Raw genomic sequence first — 27,687 nt, 5'->3', positions numbered from 1 at the left:
CTTTATGCGTCTTGGGACATTTTTCTTGCTTTTCTTCCTCATGATTTGATATTGCCGTCCAAAAAAATGACACCCGGTTGTTTTTCATGCGTCTTCTTTTGTATCCATCATGAAACAATCAACTGTCTAATTCTAATTCAGGCATGTGCAAAGAGCTAAGTACCGTGGGGCTGCAAAGACACAGATTTTTTTATCAGATATTTTTTGTTGTAACTTTGCTTTTGCTCATTTTCAATTGACATTGAAGCACATGTTTTCTACATATCCCATGACATGTTTCACCAAAACACTCCAATCAATCTGCTCCTGCTCCCTCGGTCAAATTTTAGAACCAAAGGGAAGCTAAAGCAAAATATGTGTCTTTGAAGCCCCATGGTATTTAGCTTTTTATTGAATTGACTCAACACACTGAAAAAAATGATGAAATACAGCTATTCTATTAATTACTTCCTAATAATATAATTTCTTCAAGTTTGGCCGGCCAGATTAAAAAAGTGTAACGGGTCGCACAAGGCCCCCGGGCCATAGTTTGTCCTTGTCTGGTCTAATTTCTGGTCTCAAGCCCCCCCATTTCTTTTCTTTATTTAAATAAAGCAGGAAGCTCTTTCATTAGCAAGAAGTACTTTTCGCTCGTGCTGAATGTTAAAACAAAAAAAAACGACAAGGTAAACAAGATCCCGTCGTTTCGACACAGGTCGCCATATGTAAAGGAAAAACTACAGGTTGTAATGTTAGCTCGAGCTGTTTGCGCCCTTCCCTTCCCTTCCCTTCCTTTGTTTAAACGTAGGCTCTCATTACCACGTGGTGGTAACAGATTGTTTGAACTGGAGAGAAAAGCCATTCGAAGCTAATTAAGCAGCCATTCCAGGCTCCATTCACGGGCGCGGGGAGCCGAGGAGCCGCGGCGGAGCGCCGGCATTTGTCAGCGGCTTTCACCCCCTCGTGGTGTTGATTGACAGCGGCGCGCCGTGACTGACAGCGCCAGTGCCGGCGGGCCAATGGCGAGGCGGCGAGTAAGTGCGCCGCGTCGCTATTGGTCGAGGGTTCGCCTTAAAGCCGCAGCGCCTGCCTGCCTGCTTGCGAGCTCGGCACCCCACGTGGGGCCTGAGCTTCAACAACATGAAGGCGTCGCGGGGCGCTGGAGCTCCAGACATGGCTGGTGTTCTATCACACACAAAGGCTGTTACACCAATGCTGATAGGTGTGCGGGGGTCGGGGTGGGGTGAGGTGATGGGTGTATATTTAACTCCACCCACCAACCCCAAAGAATTTATATTAAACAGTTTGGAAGACGTCGTCGGTCGATCGATTAGCCGTTATTAGCTACTGTGTCCTTCACGGTCGGCGGGCAGGGTGGGAAGTTTGAGCTCTAAGCCGCCTTTCTTGCTGTTTTTCTCGGCTATATTACAGCGCGGCGGCTTCCTTCGCCTTTTATAAGCACATTATACTAACGAGCTTCCGCCGAACGCCTCCTCCTCCTTCTTCGCCGGTGGAGGGGGAGATGAGTGAGAATTGAAGAATTAGGAGTCGCTCCTCACACCGCCTTCCCTCCTCCTCCTCCTCCTGTGGTGGTGGTGGTGGTCTCACCCAGATTCATCAACTTTATTTTGAGCGGAAGGAGGAGGACAAGGCGGAAAAAGTGTGTGTGTGTGTGTGTGTGTGTGTGTGTGTGTGTGTGTGTGTGTGTGTGTGTGTGTGTGTGTGTGTAATAAAGCAAACAGCCACATGAAGCGCGGATGTGCAGCTTGCGTCGTCGAATTTGGATAACATCGAACAGCGTCGCTGCTGCTGCTGTTGTTGTTGTCGCCGCCGTCATACACGGTGGATCGGACGGACGGACGGGACGATGCCCGCTTGTGTGGATCCGCCGCGATGATGTCATGTGTGGCTGCACCCCACGTGGGGCGCGACGCTCTCCGATAGGCAGATGTGGCCGTATTCCTTGCGCGTAATCCGATTGGACAGATAGGGCGCTTTCACGGCAGTTCAGCCCCGCTTTGCCTGTGTGTGGCAACCAGGGTTGAGCCGGACGACTGGCTGACTGGCTGGCTGACTGACTGACTGACTGGCTGGCTGGGGGGTGGAGGGGAGCACAGAACGCGAGATTGCGGAGGAGAGCGAGCGAGCAGCACCATGTTACGCTTTTAAAGAATCTCCAGCTCTCTTCGAGTCGGAAGACAGATTTTTTTTTTCCAAGCGTAAAGGGGGATTGTTTATTTCCCATTTCTCCTTTTTCTTCTTCTTCTTCCACTTCTGTATTTTCTTTTTTTATTTTTTTTTTTGGAGGATTATCACAAAGGCGCGTATTCCTCGGAGCTTCGCGTCGCGGAGAAGACAGCAGTTTATCGAAGGCAACCGCACCGAATTTTCTCCCCAACTGTCTCCCACCACCACCACCACCAGCAGCAGCAACAGCAACCCGACCGACCGACCGACCGACCCGGTGCACACTCCGGAGAGGATGCTTGTCGAGATCCGCGTACGCGGCGCTTTACATTAGGAGGGATTAAACGCACGAATTGCAGCCCACTCTGGTGTGATTTTCGCCTTTTGAGGAACAAAAGTCGGACGCGCGGAAGGATTAGACGGGGTATGTATCTACGGGAGCTGCTGTTTTCGGTCAAATGTGTGTTATTTTTCTTGTTATTGTTGTTCTTTTTCTTACGGAGCTCCGGCTGCTGAGCGAACCGCGCTCCCGAGTTAAACAGTAGGTGGAATGGAAGCCAGCTGCTGGCGGCTGGAACCGACCGGAGACGTCCTGGAGCGGCTTTTCCTTTCCTTTCCGTCACCTTTTGGTTTTTTTTTTCCCCACCCCCTTTCCGAAATAATTAAGCCTCTCAACAAATAGTCGCGTTGAAATTTCGCGGGAGACTCGCGTCCGTCCGTCGCAGCCCGATCGTTGTCGCAAAAGCATCACTTCCCCCCCCGCGTTGCCACTTTATGTCTGTTTTCCTTTGGCCACTGACCGAATAAGGTCATCCAGGAGACACGGCAACGCACCGCCGCTTCGCCCCGGACCGAAACTAACCTCCCTTGCCGTGACTGGAGCTACTTTGTTGTCGAGACTAATTGCACGGGGCTGTTTATTACTATTCTTTATTTAATTTTATGCCCCCTCTACCTCGCTGGTGGATAAACCAATAAACAGCGTCGTGTTTTTGTTTGATTTTTTTTTATTTTTATGTTTCTTTATTAATCCAGCGCTGGGTATTGACGACCACCTCCACCCCACCCCCACCCTGTCTCCGCGCTGAGGCCGGCGAGCACATTTCAACCATTTCGCCGAAGGACCTTCACACTGGAGCGATAAACAAAGGATACGTTTCAAGATGTATCCACAGGGCCGACATCCGGTAAGAAGTGCTTCCTCTTTCTTTTACTCACTCGTTTGCAGCTCGCATATTTCTCCCCCTGACGAGACTGATGTTGACACTGCACCTCCTGGCTGTGCTGACTCCTGCTGAAATCCTCCCCATGAAAGCGTTTTTACCCCCCCCACCCCCCACCTCCTTCTCCCTCATCCACCTTTTAATGCGGCTTGTCAGGTTTCTGTAAAGTTCTATTACGGTGCATTCAGGCTACAAGCAGATACTCTCTCTCTCTCTTTCTCTCCCTCTCTTTCTCTCTCTCGTGGTAAAATGGATGGATGTGGTTTGCATGCCCGGAGACGTTTACTCAGCCTTAACATTGACTCTGCCCAACACGAGGACACTTGGCGGTTTGAAATCCATTTCAGAAATTAGGTTTTCCTCCTCTGCGCGAAAGCTTTTTCTCATGTCTCGTTATTAGCATCCGGAGGTGTGAATCTGAGCCATATCCTCTGTGGTGTAAATGTCGTACTTTCTTCAGAAGAGATATTACCTTGAATGTGAGAAGTGTGCCGGCACAGGGCACAATACAGGGAAGAAGAAAAAAAAAGATTACTAGATCTCACTGCTCTGATGTGATAAAAAAAAATAAAAAATTGTAACCAGTTCTTCTTCTTCTTCTTCTTTTTTCTCAGGCTCCACATCAACCCGGCCAGCCTGGATTTAAATTCACTGTAGCAGAATCTTGTGACCGGATTAAAGATGAATTTCAGTTTCTACAAGCCCAGTATCACAGGTAATGATTTACCCGAGAGCGTCAGCAAAGTATAGCCGCGTCAGTGTTTACTCTCTATTGAACGGTTGAACTGTTGAGGGCCAACATTTTGTTTGTTGACTTCTGCAGAAATGGCCGTGGTGAGGGTGTGTGTGTGTGTGTGTGTGTGTGTGTGTGTAGTGGAGGGACCTGTGGTTAAGTGAGAGTTGCTCGAGTGACAGACGCCTTTTGCCCTGTGTTGTCAGTCTGAAGGTGGAGTACGACAAGCTGGCCAACGAGAAGACGGAGATGCAGCGCCACTATGTCATGGTAAGATCACGTTCCAGTCGCGAGCAATTATAGCTCCAAATTGCACGGCTTACTTGAGGATCAGGCAGGAGTGGGGGGAGGTTGGGGGTGGGTGGAGTGAGACGGGCTCACCTGTGTGGTAGTTAGGAGGGGGCGGTTGAGTGTCAGGTACGGGCCTGTGAAAGCCCCTGAGGGAGGGAGGAGGGAGGAGGGAGTTTGATGTGGCTTGTTGTTACAGAGCAGCTCCTCCTGACAGGCGGGCAGCTCCATTGTACGCAGCGACACTCCCCCCCCCCCCTCCTCCTCCTGCCCCCGCCTTCTGAATCACTCGGGGTCGACCGCGACGCTGCCCCTCCGTGTGTGCCGATCTGATTATTCTCCTAGGAGACTCGGCACTCAGACGTACGCACGGGCCATAAATTAGACCCGGGGGGGTGGGAGGGGAGGGAGGGAGGAGAAGGGTGGCTGCAACCGCTGCAAACAAAATGGAGGACGGCCGCTGAACCTGCATCGGCAGCAAAGCCCCCTCCCCGAAATTATTTTTGCGTTTATTCCGGCAGCAGCGCCTCTTTAGAGAGAGAGGGAGAAAAATACACAGGCGTGCTGATGACGCAGGAATGCGGGCGAGACGTGATGCAATGGCAGGGCTGGCCTGCGGCTGGGCGCGCTCTCGGCCCAGGTAAACACACACGCGGGGATGACTTCAAAACCAACATGCGGGGGACTTAAGTTCGGCATTCTTTTCACGGGGGGAAACAACATGTCAGGCTGACAAGGGAGGAGGTTAGGTAAACACGTAGGGAAGCATCCCACCGCCAGCGCCGGGTGTCTGGTTACAGCGCGGCGGCCACGGGGCCTCTGATCTCAGACAGAATGGCTCTCTTGTTTGAGAGTAATTTTCGAAGAAGCTAATGGACTGAATAATGCATTGGCCCCATCAAATAGACGCTGACTGGAAAGCCATTTCTGCCCTGCCTGCCACTTGTGGGCTCGGCAGATTACATTTCAAGCCAGACGGACTGACCTGGCTCGAAATATCAAGAGTGTTGAGCAATTGCATTGCACTAAGTAAACAGACATCCTGGAGATCTGAGGGCTTAAGAGGGTGATCAATAAATCCTAGCCCTTTACTTCTCCGGGGCTGCGCTATAAACAGCCAAATATAGAGCTGTTGTCTTTCTTTTTTTTTTTCTGTTGCCCTTTCAAAGAATTTTCTTTTGTCTGATTTTTTGTAACCACTTTTGTGTAGGAATAGAGTAGGAATAAAAAAAAACCAAAGCGAACCCCTTGTGGGCCTTTTCATGACAGCAGTTGGATTGCGTGTGCACGTCTTGGACCGCCAATTAATCCTAATGCAATTTTGTGTTCATTACAGTATTACGAGATGTCCTATGGGCTGAACATAGAGATGCACAAACAGGTATGTACCATCATTTTCCTCCTATTTTGCGAACAGCGGGAGCAAAGTATTTTATTTTTTTTGTTTTTCTTTGCTTTGAACTTGGAGAATGTGCACACGGGAAGAGCCACTTGAAGGCCCCGGACTGAGCTGAACTCGGCTGAACTGAACATCACTAATGGGCTGTAAACAGATGGCTCAATCGCACACAAACAAGTCGACGCGAACGCCAACGTGCGGCGGCGCCGTGCGGAGCTGCTCGCTTGCTTCCTTCCCGAGCTCTCGGCTGTGCAAAGCTCAGATTTGTGTCGGCCGTCGGATAAGATTAAAGGTAGACTTTGTGCTGCCGTGGCCTTTGACTCCACGATTAAAAAGAGGCTATCGCTGATGGCGTATTCTCCTGTTTAAAAGATGAAATGTAATTACGGAGGGGCGGTGGTAAAAGTGCTTTAGTCACTCATTGCGGCCTTTATCTTTATCCCAAAGATCCCATCTTAAATCGTTTCACAGGTCAGCCTCGCCGATACGAGGTGAGATAAAATAGAGAATAGTGTGAATGAGTAACACTGAGATCCCCGTGCGCGACGCTCCAGGCCAGGGGTGTCAAACTCATTTTAGTTCACGGGTGTTCTTGCCCCAAAATGTCTCTTTTTCGAGAAGTTTTGGGGGCAGTGAAGGTCGCAAATAGGAGACGTAGCAGGGTCGGTAGAACGGCAGCGTAGCGTCAGAGTGGCTGTACTTGGGCTTTGTTGCTCAGCCACGGCATTAACAGTTTGTTTGCGTAGCAGAAATGCCACTGCTGCGCTACCAGTCAAAAGTTTGGACACAACCCTATGAATTGGATGTCTTGTCTTTCATTCTCATCGCTGTTGACATTGCAGTTCCTCACTGAAGGCCTCAAAACTACGTATGAACACGCATGGAATTATGTAGGACTCAATAACAGTGTAAAATAACTCAAACATATTTTATATTGAAATTCTTCAAAATAGCCACCAAAGAGTCTTTTAACGTGTTTTTTTTTTTTTGCTGCATAATTACGTGTATCTTGCTCATATATTTGATGTATCATTATCTATCTGCAGTGTTAGTTGTAAAGATTAAAAAAAAAAAAAAAAAGCACGAGAAGGTGAGTCCAAACTTTTGACTGGTAGTGTGCACCCAGAGGACACATTTACAACAGCAGTTTCTTCAATCCAAATATCGCTGCTCGTTTTTATACTTTGCAAAAATCATTTCGCCGCCTGGGGAAAAAAACCCTGCGTGGACCTGATCCAGCCCGCCAGCCATACATTTAACACCCCCGCTCTAGGCGGAGAGGTCGCCTCGGTCCCGTAGGCAAATGGCCCAGCCTGGTTTGATGACATCACGGGGAGGGGGGGGGGGGGAGGGGGGGGGGGGGGGTAGGTGGGGCAATCCATCAGTGTCTGGGCCGTATGTCACGCTGCCACATGCCTGTCAGGGCTGGAGCCACTCTGATGGCTTCTGTCAGGCACTTATCACTGACCGGAGTAAAGAGGAGGGCTGGTGGGTGGTGGGTGGTGGGCTGGAGTGGTGGTGGTGGTGGTGGGTCGGGGGGCTGCAGTCACATTGGAGAGCGGGACCGTGGGGGAGGGGCGGCGGCAGCGCGAGCCCGCCTCTGTGTAAACAGGTTAATCGACTGATCCATTTTAGCGGCTGACTTTTATCAGGAACCTCAACAGAGCCGATGGAAGCACTTGAATAATTCATCGGCGGGGCCCTAACCTGCTGAACGGCGTGTTTGTGAGCAAACAGTGGGGCCCCCCCGTCGCATGCGGCTCCCAGGCTTACCGCTCAGGCGGTGGGGGCGGGGGGGGGTGAGGGGTGGAGAAGATGGTGGGTGGTGGGGGTGGGGGTGGAGGAGTGGTTAACAGGAAGGGCTGGGGAGGATTATTGGATGCACATTGGCATATTATTTCCCTGCCAGGAGATTTATTCTGTCGCGGGGAAATCCATTCCTCCGAGCGTGCCTTTTTCATTACAGTGCAGGGACATAATTCAGATTTCAGTGCACACACACACACACACGCACACACACACACGCCAGCCCGGCTCCGATGGACTGATGTGTTATCTGACCCCCCCCCCCCCTTCTACCTCCCTCCTCCCTCCTGTATCAGCGGTGGGGAAAATGTACGCTTGATGCAAACAAGCTCATTGCCGCGGCTCAACGTCAGCTGCTTATTTGTAGCTGTTCCGCCGCCTCGCCCGCTGCTCCTCGCGGCCGCGGCGAGCCGTGAGACTCGTTGTGAATTCAAAAATCCGTCAGGGCCAAAATCAGATGCACGCAAACCAGCACAACCGTTGCTCAGTTTCACACAAACGTGCCGCTAAACATGAAAACCACGGCTGCCGTGTGACACTGGACTGGACTGCGGTGTAACAACACAGGGCAGTGTACTTTTTTTTTTTTTTTTTTTCTTTCACAAGCAGGAAGTTACGACGTGGGCAATCCCCCGCCGCTTTTGATGCAGCGCATTTCACGATCATCCTTTTACTCAGAAAAATCACCTGACTTGCTTTAATCGTACCCCTGACTCATGCATCCATTTGGCTTTTGGCCTCAGCCAGATCGATGCAGATGTCCTCAACTCCCAATTAGAAATGTGTTCTGGACTTGCCTCGCGCTAACGACGGCTTTTAGGTCCTGCGGGGTAGCGGAGGAGGGGGCGTGAGGGGGCGTTAATCATCCTCTGGCTCAGATGGAGTGCGGGTCCAGTTTTCTACCATCCATCCATTTTCTATGCCCCCTCCGTCCTGAGCTCAGGGCTGTGGGGGTCTGCTGGAGCCTCTCCCAGCTGCCATAGGGCGATGGCAAGGTTACGCCCTGGACAAGTCGCCAGGGCCTCGTAGAGAGAAACAAACAACCGTTCGCTCTCACACCGACAACGAGGGTCGATTTAGAATTACCAGTTGACCTCACATGCATGGTCTTGGACTGTGAGGGGACGCTGGAGAACCTGGAGAGAGCCCACGCAGACACAGGCCGGGGAATCGAACCCGCGACCTCTTGCTGTGAGGCGACAGTGCTAACCACTGCACCACCGTGTCGCCCTACTTTTTTCTACCCTTCATAGAAAAATCCAGAAAGTGGACTCGCGCCGTCATCTTCAGCAAATGGGAGGTCCTCTGACTCCTCCCTCTGGAGGAATCTGACTCATCCAGTACTGTTTATACACTGCCGGTCAAAAGTTTAGGCACATACTTCTGATTTAATGGTTTTTCTTTCATGACTATTTACATTGTAAGATTGTCACTCAAGGCATCGAAACTATCAATGAACACATGTGGAATATGTACTAAACAAAAAAGTGTGAAATAACTCAAACAAGTTTTATATTTTAGATAATCTAGAATAGCCAACCTTCATATAAAAAAAAAAATATATATATATATATATATATATATATATTTATATATATGTATATATATATATATATATATATGTATATATAACAAATTCAGGTATTTAACATTTTTTTCTTTTGCCATATTAATCCACATACAGTATCTTAGTCATATATTTGATGTCGTCTATATCTACAATGTAGATAAAGAAGAAACGGGTGCGTCCAAACTATTGACTGGTAGCATAGGTGGACACATCATGTGACCAGAAGACGGCGTCGGCTCGCCGGCTTCCCTCTCGCTGGAGTTTGGACTCCCCCTTTTTTTTTTTTAGCCAGCTACCGATAGCAACAGGCGAAATACCTTTCTGCACACAATTGACAAGCCAGCCTGAGAGTGCTCTTAAAGTGGTGCTACACAGGTCCGAGTACCTGTAATTGTGTAGCACCAGCGCAAAGCCGGGCCTCTCAAGGGCCGAGCTGTCATCTACTTAAAGTGACAACAGCCCTGTTTTTATCTGGCGGCGGAACAGGAGGGAAAAAAAGAGAGAGAGCTCCCAGCTCTGCTCCGTATCTATTTTGACAGCGGCGACTCTCGGAGTTGATGCCTTTTCCGTGTATTTGCACGCTGTGTGTGTGTGTGTGTGTGTGTGTGTGTGTGTGTGTGTGTGTGTGTGTGTGTGTGTGTGTGTGTGTGTGTGTGTGTGTGTGTGTGCGCGCGCGTGTGTGTATGTGCGTGTGTGTGTGTGTGTGTGTGCGTGCATATGTGCGTGTGTGTGTGAGAGAGAGAGGGTAGGGAGAGGACGGCGGCTGGTGTGCCGCACAGTTGATCGCGACCTCCTGACCTCCTTCAGCCAGCTGTCACCACGACGCTAAGCCAGGGAGGAATGGACCGTGCGCGCTCGAGGCCTTTTCATAAATCCTGTCAAATGTTCGGCTGCTATTGACATGGCTTATCTCGGCAAACACGGATTATACAGACTCTGCAGCTTTTCAGCCCTATCTGGGGGCATTCTTGAGCTCCTGCTTGAGCGCTGCTGCATTATATTAATAGTAATGCTCGTAAAAAAAAATAAAAAAAAAAAGAGAAAAAAATCAAACCTGGCCTCGCTTTATTGGTTGCAGGTCACATTTATTGCTGGCGGTAGGAGTTCAGTGTCTTTCCTGTCTGCAGACGGTAATCTTAATCTAATCAGCCTTGTCGTGTGGACTTTTGCACTTTTATGTAACTCTCGCTACCATATATTTGTTTCACATTATTGCCCCTGATCCCGGGGCTTTTTCCTTGCGATATTTCATCTGCGGGCTTGTTTGTGCTGCCGGCCAGCAAGCCCCCCCCATCCCCCTGGGCTAAGTGGCTATCTGTGTTGCCGCTTGGGTCAGCAGGTCTCGTTCTGCTGGACATTACTCTCCAATCTCGGCCGGCTCTGCTCAGAGGTAATATGTCTGGCTGCCAAGAACCGCCTGGCATTTCTGCCATGTGTAATAAATAAGCTGGCGGTCTGCAAAGTACATTGTGTGCGCGCCGCTCCAAATGAAAAATCTGAGAAAATCCCTGTGATGTGTTTGTGTTCCGCAGTGGCCTTGGGTTGAACTGCAGCTCATAAATTCCGTAGATGATGTAGCTTTGGCAATGTTATTTTTCTGCTCCCAGCGCAGAGCCCGAACCTGAGAGTCTCATCTCCCATTCCTAAAGAAGAAGGAGGAGGAGGAGGAGGAGGAGTGTGTTTTTACAAGGGAGGGTCGGGGGTGTATCGCACCTCCTCCCTTTCTTGTTTTTTCCTTCCTTTTTTTTTTGTATCCGCCACTCAATTGCTGGCGTTCATGTGATCGACAGGCTGAAAATTCAATTTAACGACCTGCCTCCGAGCACGTAATATGATTTTTAAAAGCCTGTTACGGTCAAGCGGAGGTGCCATTTGCATAATGATCCCTTGGCGAGATAGGGCCGCAGCCGTTGCCATGGCGCTCGCTAGACAAGCAGAAGAATGGAGGCCGGCCTCCGTCGATGTGCTGCGAGTGTTGTTGCTGAGCTGGCCAGAAAAAAAAAAGTCCCAGTGCTCCGGCGGCGGTGGGAGGAGGAGGAGAAGGTGATGGGGGAGGAGGTGCAGGAGGAGGAGGAGGAGGAGGAGGGGGAGGAGGAGGAGATAAGCCTCAAGCGGCTCCTCGCTCTGACTGTTTACAGCTCGTCAGGCCGTCATCTCCTAATGGTATCGATCACTGATTTGAGACCTCAAGGTCATTACGGTTTTATAAACTTGGCTCAGAAGCACACACACACACACACACACACACACACACACACACACGCAGGCACGCACGCACACACCCCGGCGCCCTTAATGGGAATTGCCTTCGCTGTCACATGTAAGTAAACAGTGCAGCCTGGTTGAAGGGCTCCTTCTTCCTGAGGTGTGGTCGCGCGGTTCGCTCTGAGGTTAACTGCAGGACACGGCCATTGAGGACGGCGGGGGAGGGGAGAGAGGGGAGGGGGGAGGGGGGAGTGGTGGGAGGTGGCTCTCAACACAGCAGCACTCTGTCGGCTCATATCCGTTTAGCATGGAGTGCACTCTCAGCACAGCTGTGCTCCCTCCCCTACCCCCCCACCCCCCACCCCCCACCCCCGGGGCTCCCCCTAATGTTTTAAATATTTCAAATGTCAATATCACGCTGTTTAGAGGATGTCGAGTCAAGCAGTTCTGATTCGCCGCAGTAATTGACTTAATCGGCGTAAACATGAACGGCAGGGTTTCTGTGGAGTCACTGTCTGCCTCGTACTTCACCGTCTCATTTTGCTCCTCTTTTTGTGTTTCCCCCCTTTCTCTCTTTCTCTCTCTCTCTCTCTCTCTCTCGCTCTCTCTCTCTCTCTCTCCTTCCCCCCCTCCAGACGGAGATTGCCAAACGGCTCAACGCAATTTTAGCTCAAATCATGCCTTTCCTGTCACAAGAGGTGAGTTTTCAATGCGGCGCGCGCGCACACACACACACACACACACACACACACACACACACACACACACACACACCCCTAAGTACAATTAAGCCATTTGTCGTGCGTTTTCGAGAGCGGGTGGCGCTCGCCCTCGCTCGCCCTCGCTCTCGGAAATTGCAGAATCAGAATTGAAGTGCCGAAATCCGCGGATGCCTCAATCGTCTTTTGTCGCTGTCTTCCCCGCAGCACCAGCAGCAGGTCGCTCAGGCAGTTGAGCGGGCTAAGCAGGTGACTATGACCGAGCTGAATGCCATCATCGGGGTACGTGGACTTCCCAATCTGCCTCTCACCGTGTGTATACTCCCTTTTATTCCTTTACTTTGACCTTTGCTTGTGGATAAATCAACACGTGATTGCTTTTGAAAAATGCTGCCGCCTGTGTTTTGCAACTGTTTTCGTGTGAACGGACCAAACCTTTCACAGCGCCGCATCGCTTCTTTTGAACCGCACGTTGTAAACGCGTCTCCTATCCAGCTTGCCGAGGCGTTCGCAGCTGCTCCCCAAAAACAAACGCACTTTCAAAAGGTTTTGCGCCGCCTCGTTTGTGTGTTTATAAAATGCCAGGCCCGAGAGCTCTCCAGATCTCCTTCCTCGCCGCCTGTCTTGCTTTAATTGGCTAAGGCTTTAACGAGGAGCCTCATCCTTCACCGCTGACCTGGATCATGGTGGGAATTGAAAAAGGCGGAGGGTGATGGGGGGGTGAGCGGAGAGCGATGCGCAGCCGGCGCTGCGGCGCTACGCTGGCGGGGGTTCGCGCGGGGCAGCGCTCAGCCAACGCTGTCCCGCGGCGCTGTTCTCGCCGCAGCAATATGGCGCTCGTCGCATTTCTGCAAAACGCCATCTGCTCCTCATCGATCGCTTGTGCTCACCTCGGCCTCCGAGGAAGGGAAAAAAAAAACAACAAAAAAAAAGTACAAGTGGTTGTTGGCGTTGTGCTGGATATAGAGCTCAGGACGGCTGCAGGTTTATTACTGCAGCTGACTCATGCTCGCCGAGTTATTTGGCGTGTGCGCGAGGCGGCCCTAAAAAGCTGATTTGATGACCGGAGGCACATATTGGAATTCAATTAATGTCCCCATGGTGACCTTTTCTCTGTGGGTAATTGCTTCCCGGAACTGGTCGGTGTCTTTTGTCGGTGATGCGGAGGGAGCAGCTCGTTGTGTTGGCTTTTCTTCTCCTTTATCTTTTCAAGTGAAGAAGATGCAGATGTTGTTTTCGAGAAGGGTCAGATTTGATTTGCAGCCCTTTTCCGGTGTTTGTGCGAGTGTGTGTCTGCGTGCGCGTGCGTGTTTGCGCGCGCGCGAGATTTTTCACATTTGGAACGACGTAACATTGGAATTCAGCTGGACCGAACCGAAGCATCTGATCCCTCGGCTCTCGCTGTCCGCTCGCCTGTGGCTACGATTTGAATTTGTAATACTGGCCAGGGAAAGGAAAAAAAAAAAAACAACAAATCGTAATCCCTGCGACGGGGAGCTCATTCAGTTTCATTTTCACTCAACCCGTCTGATCTCCAGCAAGCGCGCCGCCGCGTCGGGAGGAGGTGGAAAACGTAGCCACCGTGCGTTTTCACGAACACTCCCCGCCATGAGTTATTCATGGAGGAGAAGCTCTGTAGGCACGCCAAAAATCCTCATGCATATTGTAGCGTAAAGGTGGGGGTGAAAGAGTGTGCCAGGCAGACAGGCAGCATCCAGGAGCCAGCGGCATGCCTTATTAATGGGGCTGAGGGCCATTAATAGGATGCAACTGGGGCAGCTGTTGAGATGAACCAGACAGGTGGTGGTGCTTCCTGTGTGATTAGAGGGGAAAAAATTAAATAAATCACAAAATATTGAGGGAAAGACTTGCTCAGAGGAGGTTGGTTTGTAGCAGCAAATGCCCAGGCGGACCAAGCGCACTCTCTGCTTAGTTAGGTTGTTAGGCTAAGAGGTCGGGCTGCACGATTAATCCTAACAAAAAAAAAAAAAAAAAAAAAAAATTGCCATTAAAAACAGCAATGTCATTTCTAAATATCTGCGATTGTGTTTCGTCATCTGCAAGAAAATCAGCGCTTTTAGTTTCTCACTCAGCAGATGACAACGCAACAGTGCACCAGGTGATACAGAACAGCCAATCCGGTGGCAGGTGGGGAAAACGTACCGCGTGAGAAGCGCCGTCTTATCGACATTGTGAACGCTGAAGTGCTTCGACAGGAAGACTTGTACTGCCGACAGAATTCATTTAGAAGAAAACGTGTCAGTCGGCGGCGAGAACAAATTAAAGCCCCGCTGACCTTGTACCCAAAAAGAGACCACATTCTGCGGTCGGGAGGTTTTTCAGTTTCAGAGGAGATGACGAAGGTCAAAAGAATGTTACGTGCAAAGGGGGGTTTGACCTAATCGCAGCTCCGTGAGCAAACGCTACAATTTCATACAACCACCGCACACGTCTCCGCATAGCAACGTTATGGCGAAGCTGTAAACACTCACTGAAGCCCAAAAATGTTGTCGGAAGAAGAAATACTTCAGTGAAGTAGAGATACCTGTACTTCAGTACAGTAACAAAGTATTTGTACTTGGTTCTTCCACCTGTGGTTGTTAGGATTTGGAGGTGATGCGCAAATCTTGCATGAAGCACTTTGATATTTTTTGTTCTGTTTCATTGTTACAGACAATAAGTTTAGTAAATATTTGTTTTGAAAAAAAAAGTGATCTGAATTCTAACAAAAAAAAAAAAAAAAATTTTTTTAAGAATCATGCAGCCCTACTAACAGGTGTTTTTCACTGCAGGTGTATAATAAGGGGAAACCCAGAGATGCTGTGCGGTTGGTTGTTTTTCTCTCACCGCTAGTGTTGCTTGTGCTTCGCCGCCTTTCGGTGCACATCTGGGCTCAATTCAATTCAATGTATTTATTTTTCAAGAGCACAGTGTACAGCACCCCATTTTGCAGGGATGCGATTGTACCCAGTTTCAGCCAGAGGCTGGTTTACATTAGTGGTCCCCCTGCCAGTTGCTATGGGCGCAGTACCTTTAAAAGAAGGTCAACAACAGCGGTAAAGACAACGGCAACAGTGATAAGAAAAAAAAAATCAATCAAACAAGCCATAAAAACTAAGAAGAAGAGAGAAAACAAAGGAAAAAGAAAACTCCGCTAGAGCTCAGTTGCAGTCATAGGGAATAGAACACATACCAGGATGGCTTCTGGAATTAAAAACATGAGGTAGACAAGGCGATTGGTAGCTGTGTGTAGAGTGTGTAGATGTTGGGCTGGGCTGTGACGATACAGAGTCCAGTTCACGGTTACTGTTGAGAGTGGTTATAGGTGGTTATGAATGTAGGGGTAATAGAGATTAAGGCGCTTCAGTTGTTCAGTGAAGTGCTGGAGTTGGCTATCTAAGGAGTAGGGGTTGAAGTGCTCATAGGTGTAGGCAGGACACAAAAGACTGTTATAATACGGCCGCTTTGCCTTGCCCTCGCTGCAGCGACATGCGGTCTGGAGGAGGGGGTGGGGGCAAAAAAGAGGCAAAGAGTAGGTCTTTATCGTGCAATATTAAATTAGGGGAAATAGGCCAGGCTCCTTTCTTTATTTATTATTGTCATCATTTATGGCCCTCTAATGAGGCCTCTTGCTGATCAACCATGCATATTACCCATCAGTGCCTCATTAAACACATTGGCTCTCCCCTGCCAACGAACTGGCTCCTTAATTTCCCTCATGGACGCAATATTAAAACGCCCTCGCCCGCTCCCCTCTGTCCGTTTCCCTCTCCCTCTCCTTCTGTGTCCTGGGCACATTTTGTAATTGGATCGACTTTCGACCCGCAAAGCAAAGGACGCGGTTGCGAGTTACAAACCCTCCTGATCTGGTCTTCTCTGACTTTGCTAGCGGCGGCTTTGGTCGGTGGGACCTTGCAGGTGGAATGTTTAATGACGTATGCTGCACCGCTGCACCGCTGCACCGCTGCACCGCTTCTCCCAGCCCCCACCCGCCCACCCCTTACGATATCTGCAGCTTTACAAAAAGACAAACGCAGGAGCAAGTTATTACCGAGTTAATGCATTTTTAACTATGTGTCAGCCGGGTCAACCGCACTGCACGCTGACGTCTCGCCTCCCCAGTAATAAGTGTCTAATATTCCTGCCATGGCCATAAATGGTCACTGATTGAAGTCTGTCTTGTAACACAGAGGAAGTGCATGCTGTTACACCGAATGAATTATTCAGCTGGCTCGTAGTCGGGTAATAAATTGCTGATGTTTTTATTGGTGTCTCAGCTAAGTATTATTTAACCTTGCTTTAAACTGCTTACTTCACTGCTGAGTGCCTTTTAACTCCCATCCCCCCCCCCCCCCCATGCCTTTCAAATATTGATGGGGAATATTGGAGGGTTGACTGAGTGCCAGCACGGGACCCCTGGTCCTGGAGCAGCCTTCCAGACGCACGCACACACACACAAACAAGCACTTCAACAGTCAAAGGGAGCGGGAAGTGAGTGCCAGCTCCTGGCAGTAATCCTACGGCATCTTAAAAGTTTGGGTCTGCAAATGATTCATGTTCTGTTAATGCTCGAACTCGGGAAGGCGCGAGGGCTGAAATTCCGGCTGGCTGCGTTTGCCGAAGCGCTTCTAAAAAAGCAGGTGGTTGTTTAGCCCAAAGGCGGACAGACTCCGGCGCAGCTTGGTGTGTCCTGAGAGGATTGCTCAACCCGGCGCTGCTGTGCTGCGGCATGTAATACGCCCATTTAACGGAGACAAGGGCCTTCTTAAAGGTGCAGCCGAGTTAGTCAGTCACCGACGAAGAATGTTACTCCATTGTGTTGTATTTTAAAATTTCATCGTGTCTGCTTACGGAGGTGGCCAAAAGTATTAGCATTTAAACGTACCGACTTACTCGTGTTACTTGTGTTTAAAAAGAAAAAATCAAATTAAATTGGTAGAAGTAAGAGGACTGATTCAGGTCCTTTACTGAAGTAAAAGTAAGAAAGGTCCTGAAATGTACTTACGTAAAAAAGTCTTTTTTTTGTAATTAATGAATGTAACAATTCATTCATTGTTACATAAAAGTTCATAGTTTTGATAACAACAGCCATTGTTATTTTCTATATTTTTATTTTTATTTGTACTGAAAACGTACTAAACAGTGACCCCAACGCTGTGGTACTAAAATAATCTCCCTCTAAGATATCATCCGCTATATTGAACTACACAACGGCATAGTTCCAGTGGCTCCGCTTCAAGCAACAACAAATCAGTGAATTACATGAAACAGATTTTGTGTATTTTGAACACGAGAGTAACAAGCTTGTTTTTCCGATGTAAGAAGTAGAGAGTGCAGATATTTGTTTGTACTTCCCACCCCTGGCCGCTCGTGCTGCGTGATTGGAAGCCTCCTCAGTGAGACGAGTTGAGGGGTTGATTTCTTTGCAGTTAGATTTTGAACTCGTTCCAGCAGGGATCTGGGGGCTTAAGCCGCTCCGGCCCGCTATGGAAATTGCAGCGAGGGCGGATTGCACTCTGATCCTCGCCAGTAATAGATGCATGAATGTATAATATCGCCGTTGTTGTGTTTCCGCCGAGTGTCTCCTTGCATCTTCCCTCCGACCCACTCGGCCTCTGTCTGTCTGTCTTGTCTTGCGGTCCACTTGCAGCAGCAGCAGCTCCAGGCGCAGCACCTCTCCCATGCTGCTCACGGACCCCCGGTCCAGCTGCCACCTCATCCCTCTGGCCTGCAGCCGCCCGGCATCCCCCCTGTGACGGGCGCTGGATCGGGCCTGCTGGCTCTGGGCGCCCTGGGCAGTCAAGCTCACCTCCCAGTGAAGGACGAGAAGAACCACCACGACCTCGAGCACAGAGGTGGGGATCTTTTTTGGCCGTGTAACCGGCGTAAAGCGCCGGCGCCCCAAAATGGTTGATTTTAGAGCTTGGGTGTCAAACGCTGGCCCGCGGACCAAATTTGGCCCGCAGTGTCATTATATTTGGCCTGCAAAGCCAATACAAAATCACTACTACGGTAAAGCTGGCCCGCTGGTATTATACTGCACATGTACTGCTAATACTACACATCCTAGAATGCTCTGTTGGTATTCTGGTGCGTCAGTCAGGACAGGACGTTCTTTGGTTAATTGACGTTTTTTTATTTTAAATGAAAAGGGTTACTGTTGAAATTGAAATCAGAAGGCTGCAATTTCAAAAAAGGCCTACAATTTTTATTCATTTTGATAAGTTGTTTTTATTTGATATTCGATTGTGCACGTGTGCAATAAGAAATTATTTATTGTCTAGTATGAAGCTTTGTTTGTTCCATATTCAGTGTTGAAGCAAAACTTTGTTTTGGGCCATGTAAAAAGGTTCACTGTTCTATCTGGAGGAAGATTTCTTTTTTCTCCAATAGAATGAATGTCGGCCCGCGCCTTGGTCCATGTTATTGAAATTTTGACTTTGACACCCCCTGCTTTAGAGGATCTGATGTATCTGCCTTAGCGGCGTTGCGCGGCTGTTAAACAGGCGCAGACTTGAAACAATTTAGCGGCGAGCGCTTTCTCACTCTCTGGAGCAGAAACGCAGGGCCCTTAGGTGAGGAAGCACATCCTGTCTGTTCACATTCTGCCGGGGTAATGAGCTGGTACATTCCCAGCCCATGACTGCATAAGCTATTCAACAGCTCCGACACACGGTGATAAGAGGGGCCTTGTGCCCTGCAGCTGAATCTGGCACGTTCAGCCAGAAGCATTTGTTATGATATGCTAACTGACTTGTTTTTCTCTTCTGCCCCACTCGGGTTTCATCATCGCCGTGACCCACATTGTGACGTGTGCGACGCACAGAGAACGCGGTGAGTGTCCAAACCCACTTTTTTTTTTCTTTTTTTTTTTTTTTTCAAACATGTTGTGGTGCCTGTTGTTTCCAACCAATTCACCGCACTATTTAACGTCCGCGGCATGAGGAAACCTCTCTCGACGGCACGTCGCTGCTGATTTCATGCACTGTTGTAATCTGCTCGCAATAAAACCAGTAATTGGAAATGAGGTTTGGAATATAAGTCCTGCGCTTTAAACCCAGAAGGGAAATGACTGGTATCATGCTGGAGAGATTAGAAGCCTTGTAATTTCTTCATAATTAAAGAAAGACTTGGACTTGGCCTTCTTAAAGGATTTATTTGATCCCTTCTACTGTCTCTCTTGTTTTACCAGCTCTCTCTCCTCCTCCTCCTCCTGCTTGGCATGTGCTGAATATTTATGCACACAAGCGGAGGACTGTTTTGTTTCCTCTTCCTCCACCCCGTCTGGTCAGACCTGCTAAAGCGTTTTTTTTTTCACCAATCTGAATGCCTGCGATCTCTGATGGCTCGCGATGGGCCTGCAAGATTGTGTTTCTGCAGGCCGGCCCGGCTGAATGGGTGCAGTCATGTCTGAAGAAATGGAACTCCTAGGGCGATTAGCAGGGCCTGTTTTGTTTCACCGCTCTTGTCTCAGGTCATCTGATAGCGGAGTGGTGACTTTGGTTAATGAGTCACGCTAAGCATCTCTTTAAAGGTCAGCCATTATGCAGACGGTGGCCCTTTGCCCAGACTGCCGGTCCATCGGCCATTGTCCCTGCGTCTCTGGGCAGCCATTGACTCGGTCCGTGTCGTTGCTTTGGTCTTGGGATGGCGGGGGGGAGGGACGGAGGGACGGAGGGACGGAGGGACGGAGGGACGGAGGGAATCGGCAGAACTTGGCAGTTCGCAGTCGAAAGCGGCAAACTCCTGTCAGAGTGGCTGGACGCCCGCCCAGTTCCTCCCATTCTGTCGGTGTTTTTTCGGAGTGAGCTGTCCCAGCTTGTGTGGGCAGGCATGCTCCGCGAAGAGGCACCAGTCAGTCCCACGCTGCCATGCCCACTGGCAGGATATAGATTCTCTTTCTTTATCGGAGCTCAAAAGCCCGGGTTGACGCCGTGCCCATTCACGCTGCAGCGATCAATGCCTCGGTGCCTGCAACATACAGTCTCCCTCTCTTTCTCTTTTTGGCCGGCTTCCCCCCTCCTCCCCTCCGCCGCTTAGCCTGACTGCCTGTGGAAAAAAGACCCTCTGTTCAGCCACAGTACACTGGCCGTGTCCCTCTGAGGCCGTTTGTTGTCCAGTTATGAGGAGGAGGAGGGAGCCGAGCTCCAAAAACAAGCCCTCCTCCTTTCAGTTCAGATAATGGCCCATTCTGCCGTTTGGCGAGGGACAAGCTTGTGTGTGTGATTGGGCTTGGCTGGTGTCAGGGTACTGCCTGGAGCTGGCCTACATCTGCATTTTAAGAGTCTGTAGCATCCATAGTTGTGTGAATGAGGCATTAAGTCGGCAACTGCCGAATGAGTCACCCGCTCCTGTGAGTATAAAAATGTAATGCGGTGTGTTGTTGTTTTTTTTTTTTCTTTTGTCCCCTCCACCCCCTCTGCAGAATAACTCCATATCGCCGTCGGAGAGCTTACGCACGTCCAGCGAGAAGCATCGCAGCTCCTCCGACTACAGTTTGGACTCTAAGAAGCGCAAAGTCGAGGAGAAAGACAGCATGAGCAGATATGTAAGTCACTGGGGAACATGGTTACTGCCTCGCTGAGAGCACTTTAAGCTGTCCGTAGCTGCGTTTCCATGACAGTTCTTCGTAATACTAAAATTTCCACAAAGCACATTTGTGATTTGCATGTGTTTCCATTGAGTGGTGTGAAGTGCAAAAACCGTAAGATTTACGAGAATTACGTTTGCTTTTGTTTGTTTACGTGTCGTTGCTATCGAGTGTGGTTGTTTGGTTTTCTCTTTGATTACTTGTAAAAAATATTTCACTTGAAGCGAACTGGTCACGTGACCCCATACATCATGCCTGGTGACGTGTAAATCCGAAAAAGTGTTTCCATGACACTATTATACCTCTATATCGATACGTCTGAAAAACCACCTCGAGAGTGTAGAAAAAACGTTTTAGCGATATTTGAGGTTTTTCGAAGTTCAGCTGTTTCCATTACCAGATTTTTATTGCGATATTTAGGTTTTGCGCAACTCTAGGGAAATGGAAACGCAGCTACTGTCACATTCACAGCTGTGCCAAACCAATAAAGCCTGTGTTGGTTTAAAAAAGGACCATCAATTCTTGCTTACTCGCCTAACTATGAGCAAGGACACAAATAATACTCATTAAAAACGTCACAGTGTCGCTTGAGCAGTGGGGGGGGGGGGAGAGATGCCTGGATAACAAGTTTGCCAATTATCTTCCAGGACAGTGACGGAGAGAAAAGTGATGATCTGGTGGTGGACGTCTCTAATGAGGTGAGCGCTGACAGCGGCCTGCACTTTCAATGGCTCGTCGATACGCGGCGAGTCGAAGCTGTCGCACGGCGCTACAGCCCTCTGCCCGGCTTTTCTCTCCAGGACCCGGCGACTCCGCGGGCGAGCCCGGCCCACTCGCCACCTGAAAATGGCATCGACAAGCCCCGCCCTCCGAAGAAGGACACGCCCAACAGCCCGGCGTCGGTGGCGTCCTCCGGAAGCACCCCGTCCTCCAAGGCCAAGGAGCTCAGTCATGTAAGTCAGCCGGAGTTACTTGGGGAAACAAACTAGGACAGGAAGGGTTTAAACGAGAATTGCAGAGCGAGCAAAGGGATATGTGCACATAAATCTGGGACATTTTCTGCAGTGGATTAGGAATGGCTGTCGGTGCTCTAAGTGCATGACTAAACGTCAGGGATAATATTGTCCCCCATCAGGATCAGTCAGGTCTTCTCTGTTAATAGCTCAATGTATTTAACTATTCCAGGATTTGTCCCCCCTCTGCCTCACTAAAAGATTAAAGCCACAGCAGTAAGGGGATAAAAACAGTCCCATCTCCATTGTGGCCATAATAGGTTTTAGAATAAATAGCAGTTTATGGCTCGGCAGGACTATGAGGGTTGTCAGAATTAGATTGGATTAAAGTTCAGTTTGCTCTCAAATTGTCAGTCTGCGCAGCGCCTGCTTTCCCCGGATTGGTGAGTTTGCTTGCTCTCTCGTTCCCTCGACAGAATGACAAATCCTCCACGCCTGGCCTCAAGTCCAACACCCCCACCCCGCGCAACGACGCCCCCACCCCTGGCACCAGCTCCACGCCTGGGCTCAGACCCATCCTGGGCAAACCACCAGGCATGGAGGCTCTTGGTTAGTAGCGCTCTCTTTTCTCTCCAGCAACAAAGACAATCTTTCTTTCTTTTTTTTTCTTCCATTGTTTGAGCGAGTGCGCAGTTATGTCACAGCGGTACCTTTCTCTCGTCTTTGTCTGCAGCAGCCCCAGCTTTGCGGACCCCTCTGTCCATCGCAGGCTCCTACCCCACACCTTTCGCCATGATGGGCCACCACGAAATGAACGGAGGCCTGACCAGTCCTGGCGTCTACGCTGGCCTGCACATCTCCCCCCAGATGAGCGTTGCAGCTGCTGCTGCCTACGGCCGCTCTCCCATGGTAAACACCCTTTCCTGCCCATTGAAAGTGAATGTATCCTACCGACATGTTGCAGCACATCACTTCCATTCGGTGGTGTACGTACACTCACCAGTCAAGAGGGTGATTACTGATCAGCAACTGTATCAACTCCTCTCGAACTTGCAGGCGTTTGACCCTCACACCCACATGCGAGCGCCGGGCCTCCCAGCCAGCCTCACGTCCATCTCCGGGGGGAAACCGTAAGCATCCGCTGTTTTTCTTTTCCTTTCAGAAACACGTCTAGGTTGTCAGAACGTCCACATCACAGCTTCTCGCTTTTCCCCACCAGTGCGTACTCCTTCCACGTCAGCGCCGACGGTCAGATGCAGCCGGTGCCCTTCCCGCCCGACGCCCTGATCGGACCCGGCATCCCGCGCCACGCCCGTCAGATCAACACGCTCAACCACGGCGAGGTGGTGTGCGCGGTGACCATCAGCAATCCCACGCGTCACGTCTACACCGGCGGCAAGGGCTGCGTCAAAATCTGGGACATCAGTCAACCTGGCAGCAAGAGCCCCGTGTCCCAACTGGACTGTCTGGTGAGGACCCTTATTTCTTTTTACTGCAGCCCTGAAAATGAAAAAGGATTGTGTCATTTAGAAATGTAAAAAAAAATATTTTTGGATCAATTTTATTATTGTAAGACATAAACATTTGTAAATATATTGTACAGTATATGGAGTATATACATCCTATACAGCCAGATGTCTCTCCGACAAAATTAAAGATGCTCACGCTGCAAGCACTCTTTAACCAAGTTATAAGCCTCTTCCCAAGCTTTAATTGTCTTAATGGGCTGGACCAATGCATTCGAGCTACCGACCATCCAATCATGACATCTAGGAAAGAGTACCAACATTTTCTTGGCTGCTGTGAGACTGACCCATAGAATTCACCTCTGTAGCAAAGACAAGTTTAAAGAGGAGCTGTCATTAAGTAGAAGCCATTTTGGTGACAGTGGCATTTGAGTTTTAAGCAAGAGACTTCAAGTTTGAGTTATCTGTTTCCAGAATCTACAGCTGGACATTCCCAATGTACATGCAGATATGTCCCCAGTGAGTCGGATCAACATAGGTCACCATTGGGAGATGTAATGATCTTCATTGGATTTCTGGGAGTGAGATACATTCTATCGGAACTTAATGCTAATGTATAAGTTGGTGGTTGGGATTTTTAGATGTATTAGACAAACTTGTCCACACTGTGTCCCAACTTATGTCTTCTTCATTGAAACATTAAAAAAAGTCTAATGTAAGATTTTTAGCTTGTTCCGGGTGTGAAAAAAAATTCACAACTGGTTTATTGTGACGGAAGGATTTTTTTTTGTTTTCAGCGACTCGTTCCTAAATCTCTCCCCGTCTCCACTGCCTTAAACGCGTATTGATTGTCTTTGTCCTCTGTGCAACAGAACAGGGATAACTACATCCGCTCCTGTAAGCTGCTGCCCGATGGCCGCACATTGATCGTCGGAGGTGAGGCCAGCACATTGACCATCTGGGATCTGGCTTCTCAGACGCCCCGCATCAAGGCGGAGCTCACCTCCTCGGCCCCGGCGTGCTACGCCTTGGCCATCAGCCCCGACGCCAAAGTCTGCTTCTCCTGCTGCAGCGACGGGAACATCGCCGTCTGGGACCTGCACAACCAGACCCTCGTTAGGTCGGAGGAAGACACTCGGCCGCGCGCAGGCCTCTGACCGTCCCCTCTTTAGAAATACTCACATGCCAATAAAACCTTTTGTGCGCCTTCCGACTTCTGCAGGCAGTTCCAGGGTCACACGGACGGCGCTAGCTGTATCGACATATCCCATGATGGCACTAAGCTTTGGACCGGGGGTCTCGACAACACCGTGCGATCCTGGGACCTCAGAGAGGGCCGGCAGCTGCAGCAGCACGACTTCACATCGCAGGTAACAGTCGAGTTAAAGTGGCGGGAGGTGATGAACACGGCGACGGCAATTGCAGCATTTTCCGGTTAATTGAATTACTCTTCCATCCCCGTTGCAGATCTTCTCTCTGGGCTACTGTCCGACCGGAGAGTGGCTAGCAGTGGGCATGGAGAGCAGCAATGTGGAAGTGCTCCACCACTCCAAGCCCGACAAGTATCAGCTCCACCTGCACGAGAGCTGCGTCCTCTCCCTCAAATTTGCATACTGCGGTACGTTCCCTCTCTCTCCGCCCGCGTCAAATGAGCAAGAGAGAAGAAAATTCTCTGATGTTCAGCTTTAACGCAACCTCGGCTGAGTCGCGCGCTGAAAAACCTTGACTGCCTCTCCTTTTGATGCGACGTGAATGCCTGTTGCGCTCAAGGTTGCAGACGTGGTAGAACCGCTATAATGAAAAGCATTTCTCTACCGTGTCTTCGTCAAACTGGGTGCTGACTGCTGTGTCGCTTTCCTTGCAGGTAAATGGTTCGTAAGCACTGGGAAGGACAATCTGTTGAATGCCTGGAGGACTCCTTATGGCGCCAGCATATTCCAGGTATGCAGATCAATAACGCCGTCTGAAGCCGATCCAAAAGTATGTGCAGTAGTCTCCGAGACGAAGGGCGCAGCGACCGCTGTCTGACAAGGCTGCCCGATCAGTGAAAACTAAACCTGAATTATTGACCTGCCTCAGAAATCTGTTTGAGGGCCAACACAGCAGAACTCGATGTCATTGCATTTCGTTGTCAGCTAATCGTCTCTACTTAACGTCAAATGAACGCTTAAAATCTCTTTTTTTTTTTCTCCCTCCCATCTTCCGCAGTCCAAGGAATCCTCGTCTGTCCTCAGCTGTGACATCTCAACGGACGACAAATACATCGTGACAGGCTCTGGTGACAAGAAGGCCACCGTTTATGAAGTGATCTACTAGAACGGGCCGCTCTGGACCCGGAGCCCCGTCAGTCAGGACTCGTTCCTTTCTCTACCTTCCTCCACACAGACAGCATGGATGTTGCGTACAGCCCTGGATGGACGGGCAGGAAGTTTGGCAGTGCCAGACTGAATGGACGTTGGCAATGTTGCTTCCCTGGATGCCATGACTTTGTGGCTCTGCCCTTCCTGAGTCACACGGCGACCACTTGTACAGCAAACGTGGTTCCCCAAGACACTAAGAAGAAAATAATGTCTCGCTGTTTCCCCTGATTGTCGGATATTTTTCTTTTTCTTTTTTTTTTTATTCTTGCTCTTTAACCTGGAGATAAAGTTCCATGACTCAACCAGAAGCGGCGCTTCAATCTGGAGCTTCTCCTCGGAGGTCCTGTGAAAAATGTACATAATGGAGTAATAAAAGGCCTTTTATAGATTTATATTTTGGTGTCCAGTTACGCTTGTGATGGTTCTTTCTTCTTCTCTCCATGATTTTCTGTCCCCTCTGGGGGTGGAAATTAGATTAGGATTTTGAAAGAGAATATTCTATTTCACTTTTTTTCTCTCTCCCGGCCTTCTTTTTTTCTCTCTCATGTTCTCTGTCCAGAATGACCTTTTCGGAAATCTAATTTGGATTTTTTTTTTTTCCCCCCTCTTCCCTGACGGCATTTTTGTGCTATTTGCTGTAACGAGGAACAAAAATGTTTGTCCAATGGATTTTAAGAGAGGAGAAACCTCGCACGGCTATTTTTTTTTTTTTTTTTTTTTTTTCAAATCAGGATTAAGAAGATAAAAATCATGGTTCCCACTTTCTTCTACCCTGCAACCCTGGTCAACAGAGATTCATCCTCGAAATGAAGTCCTATCACTGAACACTTGCTGCATTGAAAGACATTAAAATGGATATCTATTAATTGGAGAACTGATGGCTTTCATGGAGGAGCGGCCGTGACTCCAATTCACCCTGCTGCGTCGACGTGTACAAATTTTCATTGCTATTTTCGGCAAAGTTTAGTCGTCAGTCAAGAGTTAATTATTGCTTCTCTGGTTTGACACTCGGTGACTGATATGCAAGACTTGCATAGTTACTTATAAAGGTGGCAAGCCAACCATGACCACTTTTGGCATTTTCAGTATGCTCTCTTTTGCTTTCTTTAGCATTTCATAATATTGGAGTACAGTCTTTTCATGTACTGGAATGGTTTCTCCATGAACACAAGTTAGGCTGTGTAGCGTACAGGTTTCATCATCACAAGGACTGTACAGTCGGCAGTTGTTGGTAAATCAATAAACTGTTTTTCTATAAAAGATTAATCTTGGCTGATTCTCTGCAGTGCTTTGACTTATGTGTACAGCTTAAACAAATGATTTGATCATAAAAATATTACCATAAACTACAGCAGTAGATTTATGTATAGACTTATGTTTGACTTGACGGGCGCTGTTGTCGACTCCACCAGTATCTTGAGTGAAACGCACTGCTTGTATTGACACACGCTGCTCGGCTCAAACTGGAAATGTATCTTCCACGTCTTCATTGGCAGTTGCTCTCCTCTCCCCTGCAGAGCTGCTCACAGGTCCTCCCTCAGAATAAATGGAAGAACACTGGAAAGTGGCTGTAAATGCATCCAGATAGAAGCTGACAACTGTCTCAGGAGAACCGCAGACATGAGAGGAAGACATTCTGGGTTCTGTTAGCAAGGCTGCTTAGGGACCGCTGGCAATGGCTGACAATTACTGAGTTTTGCATTAATATTTGAGCAGTGAACTTTTAAAGTGACATGCGCTGTAACCAGCTGTGGTTCCTGTCAAGAAGACACTTTTTCGGGGGGGGGGGGCTTCATCTATGCGCGTTGGCAGCACTGAAACCGCACAGCCGTCGAAGTGACACAATGAGGCAGAGTTCTTTATGCATGGCCACTTCAGAAGTATGACGCAAACACCGCTCTCAAGTTCTTGAGTGGTCTTTTGGAAGCTGAGTAGTTTTGGGCAGGATGAGGTGAATGGCCTGGTCCTTCCACTCCAGAGCGAGGCTCTTGGAGGACTCTGAGCATGAAGCTGTGGGCTCTTCATATGGCTGCCTCTTCAGAGATGTTATTGTTAGATTATAAAAGCCGGGCCGGATGCTTTCAGCATGGAGCCAGCCGCCGTGCTCTGCTCTCACGGGCTCATTTGTTAAAGGCTATAGTCTTTCTTTTCCCACATTGCTGAAGTGTGTGCTTCCTGTGTGCATTTGTGGATTAAGCTCCTTGCTCAA

The 27,687-nt window shown here is 49.2% G+C and overlaps 1 protein-coding gene across 1 annotated transcript; it reads left to right on the top strand.

The window, feature by feature from the left end:
- The first annotated feature begins 1,700 nt into the window (after positions 1-1,700).
- On the top strand, positions 1,701-26,744 carry tle3a (TLE family member 3, transcriptional corepressor a). The gene is made up of 21 exons (XM_076042802.1): positions 1,701-2,591; positions 3,208-3,353; positions 4,004-4,104; positions 4,329-4,392; positions 5,747-5,791; positions 12,026-12,088; positions 12,317-12,421; positions 17,760-17,964; positions 18,936-18,943; positions 20,535-20,657; positions 21,347-21,397; positions 21,500-21,652; positions 22,129-22,261; positions 22,386-22,561; positions 22,709-22,782; positions 22,872-23,121; positions 23,991-24,238; positions 24,341-24,488; positions 24,586-24,736; positions 24,983-25,059; positions 25,327-26,744. Exons 2-21 carry the CDS (start codon positions 3,330-3,332, stop codon positions 25,432-25,434), a joined length of 2,307 nt encoding a protein of 768 aa, XP_075898917.1. The 5' UTR covers positions 1,701-2,591; positions 3,208-3,329; the 3' UTR covers positions 25,435-26,744.
- Positions 26,745-27,687: the final 943 nt, after the last annotated feature.

This window comes from Nelusetta ayraudi, unplaced genomic scaffold (assembly GCF_046127955.1).
Source record: "Nelusetta ayraudi isolate G7.1 ecotype Tasmania unplaced genomic scaffold, CSIRO-AGI_Nayr_v1 ptg000071l, whole genome shotgun sequence".
NCBI classification, from domain to species: Eukaryota; Metazoa; Chordata; class Actinopteri; order Tetraodontiformes; family Monacanthidae; genus Nelusetta; species Nelusetta ayraudi.
The sequence above is the reverse complement of the archived record's forward strand: the minus strand, read 5'-3'. Positions and strand labels throughout refer to the sequence as shown.

Bases quoted from the DNA above. Each gene is read 5' to 3' on its own strand.
- tle3a (XM_076042802.1), top strand. From the start codon at position 3,330: ATGTATCCACAGGGCCGACATCCG. The intron at 4,393-5,746 runs GTAAGATCACGT...TGTTCATTACAG, and splicing joins TGCAGCGCCACTATGTCATG to TATTACGAGATGTCCTATGG. The intron at 24,489-24,585 runs GTAACAGTCGAG...TCCCCGTTGCAG, and splicing joins AGCACGACTTCACATCGCAG to ATCTTCTCTCTGGGCTACTG.